Below are 20919 nucleotides of genomic sequence, written 5' to 3' on the forward strand. Positions count from 1 at the left end.
ATCTAGCACTGCAGAAGTAATTTTTCCTGGTTTCTTCTTCCTTATGCTGATACTAACTTAAAATAAGACCTAGACAGAGTTCTCTTACTTTGTCTTTCTGCTTTTTATCTAGTGAAAGGAATGTTTCCAAATACAGGCAAGAACTCTTCACTTTTCCCTTTATTTAATTTCATTGCTCATATTTAGATCACTATAAACAGAACTTAAAAAAGGTTAGTAGTGACAGCCCAGGGCATTAAGCAGGGCATACCTCGGGAAATGGGAAGTCACTGCAGATGAAGGCAGGACAACCCTTAAACACATGACTGAGGGAGGTCCTGGGCATCTGGGGAATGGCAGCAATGAGAACAGGCAGGACTGTAGCCAAAAGACAAGGAAGTCAAAGAAATCCATCTGGTCTTACACAAAGGTCGAGGGGCGACGGCCTGCAAATGTTGTGTAAATGGAAAGTGACCTCACACCTTTCACAAAACGCCACTCAAAATGTTCACAGACCTGAATGTAAAATGCAAACCTAGAAAACTTCTACAAGATAACATAGCAGACGTGCTAGATGACCTTGGGTCTGGTGATGAGTTTTTATACGCAACACCAAAAGCAAGATCTGTGAAAGAACTGCCTGGGACATCTAGTTTCTCTAAGTGATAGGAAGTGGCTCCAGGCACCTGCAGACCAGGAGCCACACCGGGGAGTCTGCACCGCGCCCTGGAGACAGGCTGCTCAGGCCGGCGGGCGGCTTTCCACAAGACCCTGAACCGGAGACAGAAACGAGCCCCGACGACCAGCCACACGTGTCTCTCATCACCTTAAAACTCTGAAACACAAAAAAACTGTAATATTGTAATTTTCATTTTATTATTGCTCGTTAGTTGGTTAAAACAATCTGTTGGGCTTCCATTTATTTGCCTTATTTTAAAGGGACTGATTGCTATACTAAATAAAATCATAATTAAATTTCATGACAGGCATTTATTAACGTTTGATTATTTTCTATACAGAAGCATGAGGAAAGCTTAAAATCCAAATCCAATTTCATTCGGTTCAGCCTTGGCTGTAACGAAGGACTCTGTGAAGAGGAGAGGCGGTGTTTACGGGCTGAAGTCCCAGCAGCTGCTTGGTGGCAGAGTCCCAGTCTTTACCCAGTTCCAGCCGTGGGCAGATAGATGGGTACTGTCCCTCGGTTCTTCTTACCCATTCATTCGCTTTCTTTATTGCCTCGAAATCCCAGGGAATATTCCTAGGTTAAAGAGAATGTTTCCATTGATTTTAGAATATAATTGCATGTGAAAGGTAATGAGATACTAAATCTATCACATTATATTGGACAAAATGATTCTGTCAAAAATGAAGATATTTAACACATTAACTACCATGTGAGTTATATTTAGTTTTGAGCCTGGGGCCTCGTGAAGCATATGTAACTCATAACGTCTCTTTATCCTGGAAGCCGAGAGAACTATTTTTCAAGTTACATATAACTCACGCACAGAAAATGATAAAAAAATAACAAATTTTTCATTAAATTAGAAAGGATCGTTTTGTTTTTGAAGTTTTTATTCTATTTTCATAATAAAACACCGTGGCCCCAAGCAAAAAAATTTTTTTTCTAATGTGGCAGTCAAAGTGTTAATAAAAGCAGTTCTCCTTGACATCATAAGAACGTTCTTTCTACCAGTCTGACTGCTTGAGCTTACTCTCTGCATTGCCAAGTGAAATCACTCCCCGGCTTCCACATGCAGCCTCCAGGACAACTGAAGCTGCTCCCAGCCTCTACGTACTTGTTAATTGTTGTCCCCTGTCCACTCTTCTGGATCTAAATCCACTCTTCTTCAGGCACAAGCCTGAGCACAACTTTACAAATTAGGCTGCAGTTTCTCTTTCCTTTTCATTGTACCGGGATTTCTCAGCTTGATCAGGGACTTGCAGAATCCCTGAGAGTCCCCTGTGGAACTGGCGTACATTTACTTGTGTAACATAAACCAGGAACAACTTACTAGCAAAACGTGCATAACATATAAACATCAAGTTTGTGTCCACAAAATGATGTGGACACAACTGAATATTCAAGACTGTCAGGCCGGGTGCGGTGGCTCACACATCTAATCCCAGCACTCTGGGAGGCAGAGGTGGGAGGATCGCTTGAGGTCAGGAGTTTGAGACCAGCCTGAGCAAGAGGGAGACCCCGTCTCTACTAAAAATAGAAAGAAGTGATCTGGACAGCTAAAATTATATATACAGAAAAAAATTAGCTGGGCATGGTGGCACATGCCTGTAGTCCCAGCTACTCGGGAGGCTGAGGCAGAAGGATTGCTTAAGTCCAGGAGTTTGAGGTTGCTGTGAGCTAGGCTAACGCCACGGCACTCTAGCCTGGGCAACAGAGCGAGACTTTATCTCAATAAAAAAAAGAAAAAAAGCAGGTTGGAAGTTAATCCTTGTTCTAACAGATGTCAGAGTTGGGAAAACTCTACACAGAAGAAGGACCTCATTGGATGTGCCCATTAAATCAAATACTAAGTTTTTAGTCTCATCTACTAGTTGTTCAAAGTGGTTTTTCTTGATATTTATTTAATAAATTCCTACCTTTCTCAAGGAGTTGTTTTGGCAAACTAAAGAGGTGTTGCTTTTTAAAAAATGGAGGTATATATTACATATAGTGAAATGCTCAATTCAGAATTTTCTCAGTACCTACTTTATGTTTGATGCTGTTGGGAATAAAGAATTTAATCAGTCTTTGTGAGAGGCTAAAAATAGTTCTACTTATTTAATTTTACCTGTAAATATGTATCTCACGGGATGAGAATTACTTTTAAACATGTCACTTAAAAATAGTTATTAATAATTCTTTAATATCACAAAATAGCTAAGTAATATTTAATTTTCCTTACCTCATCATTTTTTAATACAGTGGGTTTTCAAATCCAGATCTAAACAAGGTCTACCCTGGCTTTGGTTGAGGTTTTGAGGTTACTTATAGGTTCCACCTGCCCCTGCTTTTTGCTCTTATCTTTTATTTCCCCACATTGCAGACGTTGCTGGTTACACGTCCACGGTGTCATTTAACATGTTCCTCTATTCTCTTCCCTAATTCAAGTTTAGGATTCAAGAGGTTTCACTTAACTTCTTTGATTTTATACATCTTAGTTCCTAACAATATTAATATCTATCTTTCAAAATAACAAAATCAGAAGTGCTCTTAACAATGTGATTACTCACAGTAAGAATTCTTTGTAATTCTTCTTACCCTTAGGTGCTATCCCACTGGGGAGGTATAGACAGATTATGTACTATGTTTTAAAATCATCTTAAAGTATTCCTCTTTGGGTGGTTAAGCCACCGACTTGATCTATAGTTAGATTTGTTTCATTTTGCTTCCTATTTTCATGGATTACTTGTTTATCTATTTGATTAAACATTTTTTTTTCTTTTTCTTTTCTTTCAGAGATGGGGTCTTATTCTGTCACCCAGGCTAGAGGGCAGTAGTGCGATCACAGCTCACTGTAACCTCAACTCTTGGGTTCAAACCATCCTTCTTTTTTTTTGTAGAGACAGGGTCTCACTATGTTGCCCAGGCTGGTGACAAACTCCTGGCCTCAAGCTACCCTCCTATCTCAGCCTCCCAAAGTGCTAGGATTACTGGGGTGAGCCAACATGCCTGGCCTATTTGAGTTTAAACTTTATACATTATTACAACAATTTTTTTTGATACAGAGTCTCACTCTGTCCCCCAGTTAGAGTGCAGCGGTGTCATCATAGTTCACTGCAGCCTCAAACTCCTAGGCTCATGCGATTCTCCTGCCTCAACCTCCCAAGCAGCTGGGACTGCAGGCACAGGCCACCACACCTGGCTAATTCTTCTATTTTTTGTAGAGACTGGGCTGGTGGGTGAGGGGTTGTCTGCTTTGTTGTTGCTCACCCCTGGCCTCAAGGGACCCTCCCACCTTGACCTCCCAGAGCGCTAGGATTACAGGTGGTGAGCTATCACACTCAGCCAATTATTATGTAAAATATTTACATATAGTTCCGAAGTTAAAACTACAAAACAGTAAATTAGGAGAAACCTAGCCCTGCCATTATTGGGAACAGGCCTGGTCCCAACAATCATATGGTGGATCTTCCAAAAGCACACAGGACCAACATGCTGTAGTGACAAGTACCAAGTCAGGAGCCAGGAGAGCCGTGCCCGTGTAAGCCACGCGCTCATGTAAACCACACGTGTAAGCCACACGTAAGCCCCTGGGCCCCAGTCTTCCTGTGCAGCCTCAGGCAAAAATGTGGCGTCAGCTCTGCCTACCTTAGGGGATTGTGGGCAAGCTGCTACCTGTGAATACTTACAAAGTAGTAAACACATGTGAGGTAATTCCCCTATAGCTGCTTGTAAGATTTAAGAAATGGTTGAAAATATAAGTGAATTGCTTAATACTGCAGTTAAAGCCACCTGGAAATGGAAGCAGCGTCATCCAATTTCATCAGTGATTTGAAGACTATTCCCTCGTGTTCCAACCTGGTCCTAAGAAACTGTAGCACTAGCAATGTGGCAATTAGGTCCAGGAGACGTTCTCTTCCTTTTATACCTAAAAGAGAAAAAAACTCCTTTATGTCTGCTGGAAACTCTGCATCTCAAACTGTGCCTGTCTGTAACATTTCCATTAAAGATTTATACTACTGTTAAGCCATAATACGTGAGCAGATCATCAAACTCTGTATTACTCTACTAAGGCTAATTAAGATCCTTAATTAGCCTATTTAAATAAAAAAATGGAACATGTGCCTATCACGTATTCTGACAGTTGTTAGGAAGCTGAGCGGTACCCAGAGTGCCCCTCCCTTGCCGTTGTCAATAACCAGAGCAGCTGTGCGGTACGATGACAAAATGCCAATTTCTAGGCTCAGAAGAGTAGACCGAAATATACAACAGCAAACAACAGATATGACTGATTATGCCGGTCTGTGAAATTAATTCTAGTGATTGGTACCTACAGGTATCCAAATCAAGATATTTTACTGTATTACAACATATCAAAATTGAAAAACGAATGCTTATATATATTGAACTCAGAAATTAACCCATGTTTATTTTAAAAAATGCAAGTCCTCTTTGAAATCATTTCATATAAAAATTAGTTTTGAAATATTCTTATTTTTCCAAGTGCACATTTCATGAAACTAATTTTATTCTAATCCTCCACATCTATCTTCATCGTCATTAGAGCCACAGTGAGGCATCTGATGGTTTCCCAGGTAAGTCACCTTTATTGCCACCAAAGATGTTTGATGCCCAGCACTGTTGTATCACTACAACATACAAAACCATGCAGCCACTTAACGTGGTTCTTTGGTTATGAGATATTTTAAGCATACAGAAAAGAGAGCAGTATGATTAATACCCATCCACTGCCCAGCTCATCACCCTCAACATTTCCCTACACTGCTTCAAAGTCTTTTCCTTAAAAGAAACAAGATATCATGAAGGTGAAGCCTCCCCTTGTATAATTGCCACAATCCACCCTCCACCCTCAACTTTTCAAAGAAAAACACTCTCCTGATTTGGAGATTTCTATTTCCAGGATGAGTTGTTTTTAAAAGTTGTTTTCAAAAAGCTTGTAAATGAATATTCAGTGTTTGCAATTTTCAATTCATATTTCTAGGAATACTTAATAAACCTGTATTAAATTTCTTTTTTATCTTTTTTTTAGGATTTCGGTCAGATAAGTTCTCTAAGCATCCCAAATCTGGCACTAATTAAGGCCATTCAGGCTGAGTACCTTCCTCAATTGGCACTTAGTTATTCAAAACAAAGTAATTGGGAGAACACCTTACAATATTAAATATTTGCAAAGACTCAAATATGTCTACTTTTCTGGGTGATGGTTTTGGGGAAAAGTGGCTTTGGAAAAAAACTCCAAACCTTGTCTTATAATTAAGAATATACAGGCCAGGTGAGGTGGCTCACGCCTGTAATCCTAGCACTCTGGGAGGCCGAGGTGGGGTGGATTGCTCAAGGTCAGGAGTTTGAGACCAGCCTGAGCAAGAGCAAGACCCTGACTCTACTAAAAAATAGAAATTAGCTGGACAACTAAAAATATACATAGAAAAAATTAGCCGGGCATGGTAGCGCATGCCTGTAGTCCCAGCTACTCAGGAGGCTGAGGCAGGAGGATCACTTGAGCCCAGGAGTTTGAGGTTGCTGTGAGCTAGGCTGACGCCATGGCACTCTAGCCTGGGCAACAAACAGAGTGAGACTCTGTCTCAAAAAAAAAAAAAAAAGATTGTGCCCTCTCTAGTTTCTGCCTGTTTTGGATTGTGTTCCAGGCTTTCAAAGAGTGGTTTTCAAATATTTTGTCCAGAGTTAATAACTGTTATTGGCAGGAGACTTAGTCAGATACAAGCTCTTCTGTTTCTCCAGGAGTAAGCACTGCTCCTCGTGCAAACTGTCATTGTCCCTTTCTAGCCTAGCGCAGGACAAGCGGGCTGTGCATCTGCCCGCCCCTCAGCCTGGCACAGGAACACCCTGACATTTCAGGGGGTGTCAGAGCAGTGAGACACTGCTGTTGTATTTATCCTTGACTGCTGGCTAGTTGTTTAATAATGTCTATTTTAGTTTTTAAAAAATCTCCTATCCCAGGGCCAGCGTTTGGCCTTCAAACCACTTGCTGGTTCAAGGATGCCCAGGACCTCCTCATCTGTCCCCTTCATTGTCAAAATAAGAAACAGATCCAGAGGTTGAACAACTGGCTCTGGCAGAGGCTGGCTAGATGCTCACCAAAGCTGTCTTCTTGTCCTGGACACAAGGCTAAAAAGTCCATTTCCCGGCCCCTCTGTACCTGGGCGGGGCTCTGTGACTAGTGCTCTTCCTCTTGTCTGCTGGGGATGACGCCACATGTTGAAGGTGATGAAGCCATAATATGGAAGGAGCCAAGGTCTCCAAATGACCGATATTTGACTGTGATGCAGGTAAGAAAGTAATCTTTGATTGTGCTAAGCTACTGAGATTGTGTTTTGTTTTTTACAGCAATTGGTGCTACTTATGCTAACACATTTGCACAGACAATACTCTAACAAGTGGTAGATATGACAGAAACCAGTCTCCTATTTCCTTTGATGGTTAACAAATATAATTCCATTCATATGTAACTTTCATATTTATTATGTTAATATACTAGTTTACATAATAATTTATGACAATTAGGAGTATGGCTATGAATAAATGAGAAATGAATGAAAATAGTGACTTAATAAATGGAAAGATAGTGACTTACCTAGAGATTGAATGCCTTTTTCTTCAAGAAACCTGAGTAAAGCATCTATATTAAGGTTTAATATAAATCCTAGCTCTGCTGTAAGTTTCCAGAAGCCATCCTATGAAATTGCGAAAACAAATTTATGTTATTGAAATTTCATCACAAAAGATGTTATGAATGTTTCCATTTTCCAATTCAGTTAATTAAGATATTTAAAAGATGTTTATTACTGTAAAATCAAAATTCTTCATAGACTAGTGACATAGTATTGCTTGGAATCCCATAAATACTATGGTCACTAAGTATCTGGTGGCATTTATAAAAACTCTGGAAAGAGTTTCATCTGTAGAGACTTTTTAAAATGGTACTATATATTTTTTTCTTCTAGCAGTTGCATTGCACCAATGTTTCTCAAACTTTTAACTGGCATGATTCCTTTTTCTAAAAAAACTTTTTGTATGATTGACATACAAAAAGCCATATATATTTAATGTATACAACTTAATGAGATTGAAGATAAGTTCACACCCATGACACTATTAAGCCATTATCACTTAATGGCTTAACTTATCCATCACTTCCAAAATTTTCCTTTGTTTTGCTTTGTTTCTTCTTGTGGAAAAAGCACTAAACACAAGATCTACCTCTTAGCAATACTGTTAGCCATAGGCCCTGTGTTGTGCAATAGATCTCTAGCATGATTCCTTTCATGCAACATAAAAATGTACTCTCACATAGTCTGATACATGAAGATGATGATTTTTAAACTACCTTTCCTGTGCCCCACACCCTCTGCCCGCTCCAGCACATAGGAGAGTGTGGTCAGCCTGCACGTGGGGCTCCTGACCTTGCAGGAGACAGACCCCAGGCCCCGGGGAACTAACACAGGGAGCAAAAAGGAGGGTGCAATCCTAGGCAGGGGCACAGGTTAAAGGATCCAGGGCAATAATTTGAAAAATGACAGCAGTGTTAATTAATATGTGCCAACCCATATAAAACTGGGACCAGGTGCTGTTCTTTTATCTTTTTAGCTGCTTCTTGTGGAGGTACTATTATTATACCCACATTGTAAATGAGGACACTGAGGCACACAAAGGTTAAGCAACATGTCCAAAGTCACACAGCTGACAAGCAGTAGAGCCAGGACCGTCTGCAGTTCGCCCCCTAGAGGCTTTCACGTGCACTGCCTCGCCTAGGGAAGCCAGACAGCTGCTATCCTATTGAAACCTCAAAACCACTCCACAAGTAGACACCATCATTATCCCCATTATGTGGATGGGGAAACTGAGACTCAGGTTATCTGACTTGCCCCATATCACCAAGTGGTAGGGCTGGGACTCACACTGGTCTTTTCTTGTTTTGGAGACAGGGTCTCACTCTATCACCCAGGCTGGAGTGCAGTGGTGTGATCATAGCTCACAGCAACCTCAAACTCCTGGGCTCAAATGATCCTCCAGCCTCAGCCTTCTGAGTAGCTGGGACTACAGGTGTGTGCTACCATGCCTGACTAATTGTTTTTAGTTTTTGCCAAGATAGGGTCTTGCTATGTTGCCCAGGCTGGTCTCAGACTCCTGGCCTCAAGTGATCCTCCCACCTTGGCCTCCCAGAGTGCTGAGATTACAGGCATGAGCCACCATGCAGGGCCCACACTTGGCCTTATACTACATTAAGTCCTTTCCACTTCACTAAACTACTTTACATCAAAACAAATAATTTCAAATATGAGGTCTTAGTACCAGTGCAGGAGCTAAATTAAAGGGTGTTTATTAGTTTAACAAATAGAATGATAAGCTCTAACACGTATTACATGTTGAATACTATCTATAGTCCCACAAGCTTATATGAAAATATTTAGAGTATACTTACAGCACTTGTGCTTTATGTTAACATGGGAAATTTATATAAATTGCAATTCATCAGTTCTGGAACCTCAGAAATTAAGGTCTTACCCCATGACCTGTTCAGGGATGCTAATTTTCTACTGACGAACATTAGCACTCACTAGCATGAGGGTCTGGCTCAACAGCGAATGGCTAAAAAGCACGCTGTTCCTTCGGCTGACTCCATTGTTTTGTTTTGCAGCAAGAGTCTCGTGAGGCAGGAAGCAGCGTGATTTACGGGATGGTAGGGCCCCTTACCTCACTACAGAACGGTAAACAAACAGTTCTGTGACCAGCTACTTTGGGTTACATTGTCCTAAACTATGAAGCTAACTACCCATAGATTAAGCAAAAATGAAACAAATACCTCAGTTTGTAGACTGAAGAGTTCAGTCCAAGGCACGACACTGCCCCGGCTTTGTTTGCAGACTATTTCGTCCGTCTGTCCTGCCTGAAGGCTCGCAGGGAAGTCACTTGTTACCTTAAGATATGACTGCCTTAGGAATGGCGCTAAGTCACCACATTCCGTTTCACAAAGGCTTTCAGGACTTGAGTCAGCCCAGTGACCTTCGAGAGAAAGTGACGAGGCAGTTCTAGCAGGCGGAGGTGACAGACGCCCTGGGCCACTGGACGTAAGCTCAGGCAAATCTACTGGCGGCTTGTGACTGGTGCTCAAAGGGACCGAGTAACTTTCAGAACGAAAAGCAAAGGGGGCAGAGGATAGGAGAAAAGTAAAAGCCTCGGTGGGAGGCGCAGCTCTGGGACGAGGGAGAGAAAGAGCCGGCGGCCGGGGCCGGCACAGCGCGGGGGACGTGCCAGCAGAAGGGCTGCCCTCCCCGTCACGAAGCTCACGGCACGAGTGACCCGGAAAAGCGCCGCCAGCGGGGGGCCCGGGAGGCGGTGGGGGGAGAGCAGCTGACCCGAGACGGAAAGAGTCAGCGGCGGCAAAGCCGCCGCTCTCAAAGCCTCGGCCATACTGGGGTGGGCCAAGAAGCCCGGGACGGGGAAAAGAACCAAACAGACCGCACTGAGAGCCGAAGGCGGGGCCGGGGAGGGGGGGAGGAGCGGGGGCAGGCGGAGGGGGGGCGGGGGCAGGAGGGCGGGGCGGTGGCGGGAGGAGGGCGGAGCCGGGGAGGGGGGCAAGAGGAGGGAGGGGCGGTGGCGGGAGGAGGGCGGAGCCGGGGAGGGGGGCAAGAGGAGGGAGGGGCGGTGGCGGGAGGAGGGGAGGGGGGGCGCGGGAGGAGCGGAGGGCGGGGGCAGGAGGAGCGTGGGGAGGAGGAGGAGGAGGGAGGCCGGGGGCGGGGCGAGGGGGGAGTGCCCGGCGAGGCGGACGCGCGGCTGCGGCGGCCGGAGCGAAGCCGCAAAGAGGCGCTTCTTGGTAAAGGGCGCTGCAGGGCTGCGGCGGAACTCCTGTTGGTTTACTTGAACAACGCCGTAGAGCCGAGGGCTTCGCCACACCCTTCCACTCAAAACGGGGTGTGGAGGCTCGTGCCGCTAGTTGCGAACGTGGGCTCGGCCCTTCGGCGTCCGGGGACGCTTTCCCGGTGCGCGGTCTACGTTTCCGTGCAGCCGTGCGTGTATATTCGGTGAAACATACTTCTTCGTTCCTTTCCGAGGATGCTGAAAGAGGCTGCGCAGAAGAGGAAATTGTTACTGTGAGGGGAAAACGGAGGGAAAGGAAGAGTGAACACAGTCCCTAGCAGCTGCCTTCCCGGCAGGCCCCAACCGCGCGTCCCGCGTCAGCGCCGTCGCCGCGGGCGGCCTGGACCGGGGCCCCGGAGACGCCCCGGCCTCGAGAGCACCAGGCCCTGCCCCGGAGCCCGGACGGGCCGGGGAGGACGGCGGCGGCCCGCGCGGCGAAAGCTTTCTCTGTTCCCGCAATCGTGGAACGTTAAACACATGAGGAAACTGAGGACCACAGAAGTGAGCTGCGCAGGATTTTGCAATGAGCAGTATCATAGTATGTAAATCAGCCCTACACTAAGCTAGTAATTTAGATTATTCTAGTCTCTTATATTGCTTTCCAGCAATACTAAAAAAATGAGAAAATGGAAAATTTCAAAAGTTGTAAAGTAACTAAATGAATGTATCTTTTCACCAGAAAATGAACAATATGTAAAATAAAAGGGAATGAGGAATGCTATGTTACTACTATTACTTAAATCTAAATGTAAAGAATGTTCCTTAAAAAGCTGCATGTAAACCAAATCTAGTTTTATATGGATAAATCCTCAAGATATTTTGGAATCATTACCTGTGTACATGAGCTATTTTAAAATAGGAACAGTCCTTTAAAAAAAGCAGTAGTCAAATTTCAACTATACCCTTGAATAATTAATATTATAGAACATATGACAAAACACATTTCAAAATAATATTTAAAAATAATGCTTAGGCCGGGCGCGGTGGCTCATGCCTGTATCCTAGCTCTCTGGGAGGCCGAGGCAGGTGGATCGCTCGAGGTCAGGAATTCGAGACCAGCCTGAGCAAGAGCCAGACGCCATCTCTACTAAAAATAGAAAGAAATTATCTGGCCAATTAAAAAAAACATATATAGAAAAAATTAGCCGGGCATGGTGGCACATGCCTGTAGTCCCAGCTACTCGGGAGGCTGAGGCAGGAGGATCGCTTAAGCCCAGGAGTTTGAGGTTGCTGTGAGCTGGGCTGACCCCACGGCACTCACTCTAGCCCAGGCAACAAAAGGAGACTCTGTCTCAAAAAAAAAAAAATAATAATAATGCTTATCTGGTTAAATTTTTTTTAGTTAGACAAGCAGACTGAAAAAGACCAATAGTGATAGACTGGAGTTATCAGATTTTTTAAATAAAACTATAATAACAGATGGATCAATGGACAGATAGTCCAGCAATAGCTCCTAAAATGTAAGAATTTAGTAGAGAACAAACGTTGAATGTTGAGTCAATGGGAGGAAAAGAAGTATTCAATAAATGATGCTGAGAAAATTGGGTAGGCACCTGGAAAAGAATAGCTTGTCCCATACTTCTTATCTCATACCAGGATAAATTCCAGTTGGATGAAAAACTAATGCAAACATGAAAACATAAAACTAAAGAAATAAGGGGGGAAAATTTAAAAATATAATCTCCAAACAGGAAAGGTACTTCTAGGCATGATGGAAAACAACACAACACAAAATAAAAAGAGGAAACCCAAAGATTAAAAGTTTGACTGCATTAAAAAATCTGCATGACAAAAGGATAATAAGCAACATCAAAATACAAACAGCAAACTGGGAAACAAATTCTCACAACTCCTATCACACAGGGCTAATTTCCCTAACATCTAAAGTCTTCCGAAAATAAATAAGAAAAGGACTATAACACCTCAATTAGAAAAAGGTAAAAGACATGAATAGGTAATACAAAGAAAAAGAGATACATACGGCTCTTAAGAATATAAAACATGCTCCTCTTCAATCATAAGGGAAAATTAAAATGTCACCGTTATATTTTTCATTTATCAGATTTGCAAAGATCAAAAATTTGAATAATACACTGGGTTAAAGAGGGACAAGTAACAGCCTCTCTCCCGTGCTGCTGACGGGGGTGGAACTGATACACCCTATATAGAGGGCAATTTGGTTAGAGCTAATTAAAATTTTCAAAACAGATTTATTTAGGTATAATTGATATACAATAAACTACATATTTAAAGTATACAGTTTGATGAGTTCTGATGTAAGCATACATCCATAAAACCATTATCACAATTGGGAGAGTTAATATGTCCTTTGCTCCTAAAATATTCCTTGTGTTCTTTTGTAACACACCTCAAGCCTCCCCACATTGTTCCCAGACACTGTGAATTGCTTTCAGTAACTATATAGCTCAGTGGTCCCCAACCGTTTTGGCACCAGGGACTGGTTTTATGGAAGACATTTTTTCCACAGATGGGGGCGGGCAGGGAAGAACGAGGGCAAGCTCTGTGGCCTGGTCCCTAACGGGCCATAGTACCTGTACGGGACCCCAGCTATAGACTGTTTTGTATACATTTCATATCCATGGAGTCATATAGTATCTATTCTTTGTTTCATATCTTTTACTCAGCATAATTGTCCTGACATGCGTCCATGCCGCATGCATGTATCAATAGCTAACTTTTTCACTGCTGAACAGCACTGCATCATTTGGCTGTATCACAATTTGCTTATTCACTCACCTACTGATGGTTGTTTACAGCTTCAGGCTACTACTAATATACCCCACAGACATACTGCAACACATAGAGGAATAACGTGCAGGTTATTCACAATAGCACTGTTTGTTATAGACAGGAAACAAACCAGATTGTCCATTGATAAAAGACTTGGCTGAGTAAGTTCCAGCACATGCATATAATGTAATGCCATTCTGCCATAAAGATAAAGCAGCTGTGCTGTACTATACATTTCCAAGGTACAGATAAAGAACAAGGTACCACACGGTGTGTCGTATTAACACCTGCTGCGGTTGGAGAGATGCAGTGAGCTGACTCCTGCACGTGCCGTCTCTGGAAAGACAACGTAAGGGACCTGTCGTAACACGCCCTGGCAGGGACAGGGAACTGGGCCAGGCCCAGGACTCCCGTCTCCCCTGTTGTCCTGTGGGATTTGAAACCATGCTGACCATCCCAAAGCCAACTTTATTAAATGAAAGGGTGAATGACCCAAAGGACACATTTCACACACAGGCCAGGTGGGAGTAACATGGCTGGTTTATTCACCCGGATGCGGGTGGGCTGAGTCCGAAAAGAGAGTCAGCACAGAAGGGGGTTTAGTGAGGGTTTTTATAAATGGGGATAGCAGATCCCCTTCCACCTGCCCTGTTCAGTTCTTTGTTTCTGGGCCAAACTGGCAGGTGAAGAATTGTTTCCTGCTACGTGTAGCAGAGGAAGGTGGGCAGAACAGCTGTTTGTGGTAAATTTTTTTTTAAAAACCCTTTTAGCAAAAGGTTCCCCTCATCATCATGAAAAGGTGAAAGCACAATATCGGTGTATTTGGTGACCAGCACTTACCTGCATCCCGCCGGCATCTGGGTGATCCTCCTGCCAAGTCATGTACGGCAGAAGGTCTACGTCTTCTTTGGCAATAAGTTCAGAAACACTTGGCACATTAGGAAGAGGAGACTCATTCTCATCCTATATTGAATCACAATCAGATTAAATTAAAGCAGACATCATCCAATTCAGTGACCATTACACATTCTAAAGCCTGTGGGTGTTGGTTTGGGCCGTCTGCCTGTACGTCTGGATCCTGTCCAGGCCGCAGACGGGGGAAAGGGGAGGAGGCCGCGGCTGGGTGAGCGGCTTCCTTTTTAAGGAGTGCTCCCTGTGCTGGGCGCCGTGCTAAGTGCTTTGCGTGGATTTTCTCCCCAAACCTACGAAGGGGAAGGGGCCCCTCCGAGAGTCAGGGAAACCCAGGCCTTTTCTGTTTTCTTTTTGAGGGTCTTGGATTAATAAAAGATGAGAAATGCCAAAGATGTAACAAAATTGTAGTGTATCTTAAAATGCATACGTAGCTATGAATAATTATAACATTAAAAATGATAACATGCAATTCATTTAGAAAGATCACCTTAAGTCCCAAAGCCTGGGTCCTCTGTGAATGGGAGGCCCTGGCCCCTGGGGCCTTGTCATTAACCGGCCTTGTCATTAACCCTCAGAGCAAGAGTGACTTTCTTAAGGTGGAAATATAAATAAAATAATTTAACCACGAATTAAAACAATACATACCCTTTTCTCAACTGCCACAAAGCTTGTGAATTGTGTTATGAGAGAGTTTTCTTTACTGAGTTTAATAATCACAGATTTCAAGATTTGTTTCTTCATCTAGGATAAAGCAAATGAAATCATGTCTTGTTCTATTTATTTCTATTTAGCTATATATGACTAATTAAGGGAGCATTCAATCATCTGCAAAGCTATTTTTCTACGATAGTAAGTCATTTTATAATTAGTATTTCAAAATAAATATTGAGTCAAGGGGTCTTATCTAAATATCTTAAGTAGGTGACTAAATGTTCCCTGCAAAATGGGATCAACTGACTCAGCTAAGTCATTAGGAAAAAGTATACAGCTCTCTGTGGTTCCCAAAGCGCTCTCGTACGCAGTGAGCTTCCTCGTGCTTTTACAGTCTGTGGCTCCCGTGTTAGAGCTGAGGGACTGGAGAGACGAGTGACTTGCTCAGTATAAATGGGCCTCGGCATAACAGAGCACAAAGGCTGCTAATCCAAGGGCCCTCGAGGAGAACAACGAAAGCACCAGGCTATCTGTCACCCAATGTGACTGTCTGCAAGGGTATCTGGGTCCTGTGTGGCACGCCGGCACCTTCTTCTGGGGATGGCACTGAAGACCAACACTCGTAGCCTCATTAAGACCACAGTCCCTGAGAGACCAGCTGGACGGTCCTGGTGGGTGGGCTGAGTGGGACCCTCTGCCAGGACCTTCCCTAAGAGGGGGTCAGGTGGGCTGTGGCTCCGCCGTGTGTCCCCAGGGTGTCACGCACACCCTGCACCTGGGCTTCACATCAGTAAGATGGGAATACCAAGGCTACAGCGTGTGACATCTGAGACGATGGGCCTCTTTCTGGTGGGCAAAATATCACAGAATTCTTGGGAAACGGCTGAGATCCCTTCTTTCGTTAATTCATTCAACAAACATTTATTGTGCACCCCACGTCCCAGGCACAGACGCCACAGACACCAGTGATGAATGCCCTGACATCCATCCAGCCAGCCTCCCTTTACATTTCCTAGATAAATCAATTTAAAAATGCTCAAGAATAATGCATAATTATTACTGTGGAAAGAACGAACCTCGTGGCCGGTTTCATTTTCGTGAAGAATGCCATCTTCATAATCTCGGATTAGAGCGCGTGCTGTCAGCTTGTGAATCATCTGTGTTTCAGCAGCAAGGAAAAAGAAAGCTTCAAATGGATTTTAATTAAAGACTTGCAGAGAACATCATTTAAAAAACTGAGGTATGACTTAACATGCAGTAAAATTCACCCCCTTATTGGTACCAACTGTTTAAAAAATTATAATAAAAAATTTTATTAGTATTTTCTTCCAACTGAGTGTTTTAATAAAAAAAAAAAATCACCCCTTCTAAGTGTATGTTTTGACAAGTGTCAATGAACGTATACAGCCGTGTGACCACAACTGATGTGGAGACACAGAACATTCCCCTCAGCCCGAAAGCCCCCCCGGGTCTCTCTGCAGTTACCCCTAGCCCTTTCTTGTCCCTAGAGTTTTGCCTTTTCTGTAAAAGGCCACTTTGTCGATTCAATTTATTTCACAAATTCCAAACTGCTTCCCTGCCGTAGGAAGAGCTGGCTTAGTGCCGACGCCCACCAGCGAATGAGGCCTGCGCTCTGCATGATGGGGCCTTGGATACCTCGAGGTGTGGTCTCTGAAATGACTAAGAAACGGAGCTGATCTGCAGTGGCAATGTCCACTTTCAGTAATTCCAACTCTTGTAACTGTGTCATTGGTAAGGCCACCGTTCACAGAGGAAATACACCTATAAAGACTGTGATTTTATGGAAAAAGACCTCTTCCCAGGTAAAATCCTTTTAGTTTATTTCCCCCTTAGAACCTATTTTTAAAGCAATACAGCTTCCTTTAAGTTCTACACATAAGTCGCTGGCAAGTAATAAGTCAATAATATTGACTCAGTTCCCAAAAAGTAATCTATATTTTATTTTTAAAAAACCTAGCAATGTCTGGGGAATGATTTATCTGGTTATACAAATACTCCTCTGAATAACAAACTACATAAATAGCATACATAGGTTAAGACTTTCCAAGGTTAAACTATAGTGGATTCAGTATAATGCAAATACAGCAAACTTTTTGGTGTTAATTTGTGACATTGTGGTAAGTGGGAAACCAACATATGCCACCTCAAAACCTATCTCCTCGGCATATTTCAAGGTGACTATTCTGAGGGGCTGCGGACACAGGAATGGCTCCGAGGAGCCGTCCTTTTCTAGGGCAGGGTTCCATGCCCACAGGAAACCCACACCAGCGAAGTAAACAGCAGGTGCAAACAGGCTTTCTCCAGACCCTCCTTCCTGCCCTAGCCCAATCTAGCAAAGATGAACCCACAGGAAAAGACTAAAATCTGACACTTTAACGCTGTGACAGAGACGCCGTTACCACAGGCAGCTCTCTGTTCTTTTCTGTTCCTCATTTGTATAGGTACCCATCTCATACTGTGTACTGAAATGTCCACACAGAAAACGGCAACAAAGGAAGCACATGGAGCATTATATACGGGAATTTAAGATCATAATTTTCAAATAACAGGCCCATTGTTTTAAGTTTTGAATCTTACAGTTCCAGTTGTCTTCTGAAGCTCAGTAGTTGACACCATCGTACAAAATTCTTTCTCTTGAATTAGTGCACATAGGGTTGCCTGAAACAGGGAAAAACATTAATTCCTCATTAGCTTTTCCACTCCACAATGCCTTGGTTAGTTTAACAACAATTGTTTCAGTGATTTCCTCTCCCATTTCCATGGAAATTAGAAGCCTCCCCAGAGCCTTGGCTAACCACCAGCTATGCTCCCAGGAGAAAATCTGCCAGTAAGAAGGAGAAGGAAGAAAAAAGGGAAAAAAAGTCACGAGCAAACTATATCAGTCTTCCAGTAGTATAACGCACCGTGCGCCTGCCTACCTGTGTACAATGAGGGATAAACCCATAGACAAGGAGTCGATCGTTGTGGAACAGGGATGGCACCTGGGCTGGGGCCTGCAGGGGCTCCGGCGCGTCTGTGCTGAGTTGCTGCCACTTGACGGAGACAGAGTGACAACTGGGAGAACGTAACCTGGCCATCTGGTCTTCTATCTATTCACAAAAAGGGAGTTGTTCCTCTTTCAATGTTATATCCAGATAAATTACTTAACACAAAACAAAGTTTTCATTCTATCCTTCGGGGATATTGTAGCTCTTTGGTTTCTTCTCTCCTTCTTGCTACACAGTACTTTTCCAAAAAGATTTTAAATAGAATTTTTAATGATAGCACTATCACATCATTTAAATTTACAAAGCATCCTAAAAATCATTCCATTAGCTAATTACTAACATACAACTTTGGTATGGGTAGATTCCAGTTATAAAAATTAACCCTACAAAGGACTTGAATAAACATTTCTCCAAAGAAGCTACATAATTGGCCAACAAGCGCATGAAAAGATGCTCCACATTACTTGTCATTAGGGACATGCAAATCAAAACCACAATGACATACAACTTCACACCCATTAGGATGACTATCATTTAAAAACACACACACACGAAATAGTGGATGTTGGTGAGGACGTGGAGAGACTGGAACCCCTGTGCTGGCGGGAAGGTAAGACGGCCCAGCTGCTGCGAAAGACGGTACGGCGGCTCCTCGAACAACTAAACACAGAATGCTACGTGATCCGGCATCCTGCCTCCAGGTGTGTGCTCAGAATAACTGCAAGTGGGCTCTCAAACAGATATGTGCACACCACGTTCACAGCAGCACTACCACAACAGCCCAGGCGTCCATCAGAGATCAACAGATGAATGAAGAAAACAGAATGCCGAACGTAGACAGGACAGACTAGAGCCTACCCAGCCTTAAAAAGGAAGGACAGTCTGACACGTGCTATGACACTGATGAACTCTGAAGACATTACGCTAAGTGAAATAGGGCAGTCAGAGAGAGACAAATACTGCACGATTCTGTTTACAGGAGGTACCGAGCACAGTCAGAGTCAGACAGAAAGTAGAACAGCGGTTAGCAGGGGCTGGGGGTGGGGAATGGAGAGCTACTGTTTAACGGGGACAGAGTTTCTATCTGGGATGATGAAAACATTTGGAAATAGAGAGAGATGATGGTTGTACAACATTGTGAATGTACCTAAGGCTACTGCACTGAAATACACACTTAAAATGGTTACAATGGTAAATTTTATGTATATTTTATCCCAATAAAAAATTAATCCCAGCAACACATATATAGCACTTTATTTTTAAAAATTCATGACACTTTATAAGGCAGAAATCAAACGATTAGCTCGGAGAATGACCCAATTAAGTATTGACTGTGTTCCCGCCAGGTGCCACATGGGTGGCACGGGGTGGGGGGGGGAACAGGGGCTCACACCTTTGGTGGCTTTTGCCTCTTTATAGCTCCCCTGCCCATTCAAGAAAACACAGAAGTTACCATCACTTAGACTTGTAAGAAGATACTATTTCCACATGTACACATAAAATTAGAAATAAGGTGTTGTATTAATAAAGACCTACCTGTTTTTTCCAATTATGTTTGGATTTTGTGTTAAAATATTCAAATACTCCGGCACCACACTGGGACAGAGTCCTTAAGACATGACGATTTGCTGTAGAACTGACCACATTTCACACGTGTTAGTGTTCAAGACATTTTAGAAACATGTTTGAAGTACATGTTAACAATGCTGAGAAAGCACAAAACTAAATAGGGGAGACACATTAAGAAAAATGTACTCTTCTATGGCTGAGGTGAAACACATAAAATGATAACAGTAGGAAACGTCTGAAGGTTTGTCTAATTTAAGCTCCCATATGTCAGAGAATTTATCTTTCACAACAGGAAAAAGTAGAAATTCTTTTTATTTTTTATTTTTGAGACAGAGTCTCGCTCTTTTGCCTGGGCTAGAGTGCCGTGGTGTCAGCCTAGCTCACAGCAACCTCAAACTCCTGGGCTCAAGCGATCCTCCTGCCTCAGCCTCCTGAGTATCTGGGACTACAGGCATGTGCCACCATGCCCGGCTAATTTTTCTATATATATTTTTAGCTGTCCATATAATTTCTTTCTATTTTTAGTAGAGACAGTAGAGACGGGGGTCTCAAACTCCTGAGCTCAAACAATCCACTAGCCTCGGCCTCCCAGAGGGCTAGGATTACAGGCGAGAGCCACCGCACCCAGCCTAAAAGTAGAAATTCTTGACTTCCAATTTATCAAGGAAGGGACCAGATGGTTAAGAAAAAAAACAAACCCAAAGGTATCAGAATGCTGATAAAGATATCAACCTACTTTCGATAAATACCAGTTACCTGAATCTGATCCCAAAGGCTAAGGACTGGCAAAAGAGTTAATAGTGTCCCTCTTAAAATTTGATGCATATCTACAGAGCAAAAGGTAGCAAGAAGTAACTCTCACTCTAGCAAAGAACATCTTTGATATTTAAATAAGTGCCCTATTATGTTTCTCTCAACAATAACTCTACAACTTTTAAGGACTCCTTTCTTAGAGGGGTTCCTCCTGATACCAAAGAAATGATCAATTATTTTTGAGAGAAACAGCTCATGAAAGTTATTTCTGAAATTTATTTTAGCCTATTGATAAAGACTGGATTTGTCTATAGTCATTAACACTAACTGGTTATGATCATAACATCGACTAGAAAATCGTTAAGATGGGTCCATTTGTATTTCACAGATCGGCTGGTTGGAATCTTTCCTGTGCTGCTGCGTGGCCCTCAGAGGGCAAGTCCCTACACCAGGGAGAAGGTGGGATGAACCAGCCACTCCTGGAGAGCTCAGCTTACTAGAGTTCGTAAAGGCAAACCCGTGTGGGGAAGAGGCAGAAACGCTTAGAGCCCAAAGACTTAACAGAAGAGCAGAAAGGATCCCAGCCCCTGTCACCATCACACCCCCTTGAGTTCCTCCCAGGCACTGGGGAAAACCCCATCCCTGTCCTAGGACAGGCCCCAAGGAGGAAGGAGGAGGGAAGAAGGAAGGAGGGAGGAGGAGGAAGGATGGAGGAAGGAAGGAAGGGGAGAGGAG

At 43.2% G+C, this 20919-nt stretch overlaps 1 protein-coding gene across 1 annotated transcript in view; it reads right to left on the reverse strand.

Annotated features, from left to right (window-relative positions):
• Positions 1 to 833: 833 nt before the first annotated feature.
• Positions 834 to 20919, reverse strand: part of PARP4 (poly(ADP-ribose) polymerase family member 4) — a 72148-nt gene continuing 52062 nt past the window's right edge. Inside the window, exons 25-34 of the mRNA XM_045567011.1 lie at positions 19399 to 19498; positions 17794 to 17964; positions 17453 to 17533; positions 15931 to 16011; positions 14849 to 14944; positions 14132 to 14254; positions 9486 to 10748; positions 7257 to 7356; positions 4436 to 4571; positions 834 to 1237 (exon numbers count right to left, since the gene is read on the reverse strand). Coding sequence (XP_045422967.1) covers positions 1042 to 1237; positions 4436 to 4571; positions 7257 to 7356; positions 9486 to 10748; positions 14132 to 14254; positions 14849 to 14944; positions 15931 to 16011; positions 17453 to 17533; positions 17794 to 17964; positions 19399 to 19498 — 2347 coding nt within the window. The 3' untranslated portion in view covers positions 834 to 1041. The remainder of the gene's footprint in view (positions 1238 to 4435; positions 4572 to 7256; positions 7357 to 9485; positions 10749 to 14131; positions 14255 to 14848; positions 14945 to 15930; positions 16012 to 17452; positions 17534 to 17793; positions 17965 to 19398; positions 19499 to 20919) is intronic.

The sequence above is a fragment of the Lemur catta genome, chromosome 13 (assembly GCF_020740605.2).
Source record: "Lemur catta isolate mLemCat1 chromosome 13, mLemCat1.pri, whole genome shotgun sequence".
NCBI classification, from domain to species: Eukaryota; Metazoa; Chordata; class Mammalia; order Primates; family Lemuridae; genus Lemur; species Lemur catta.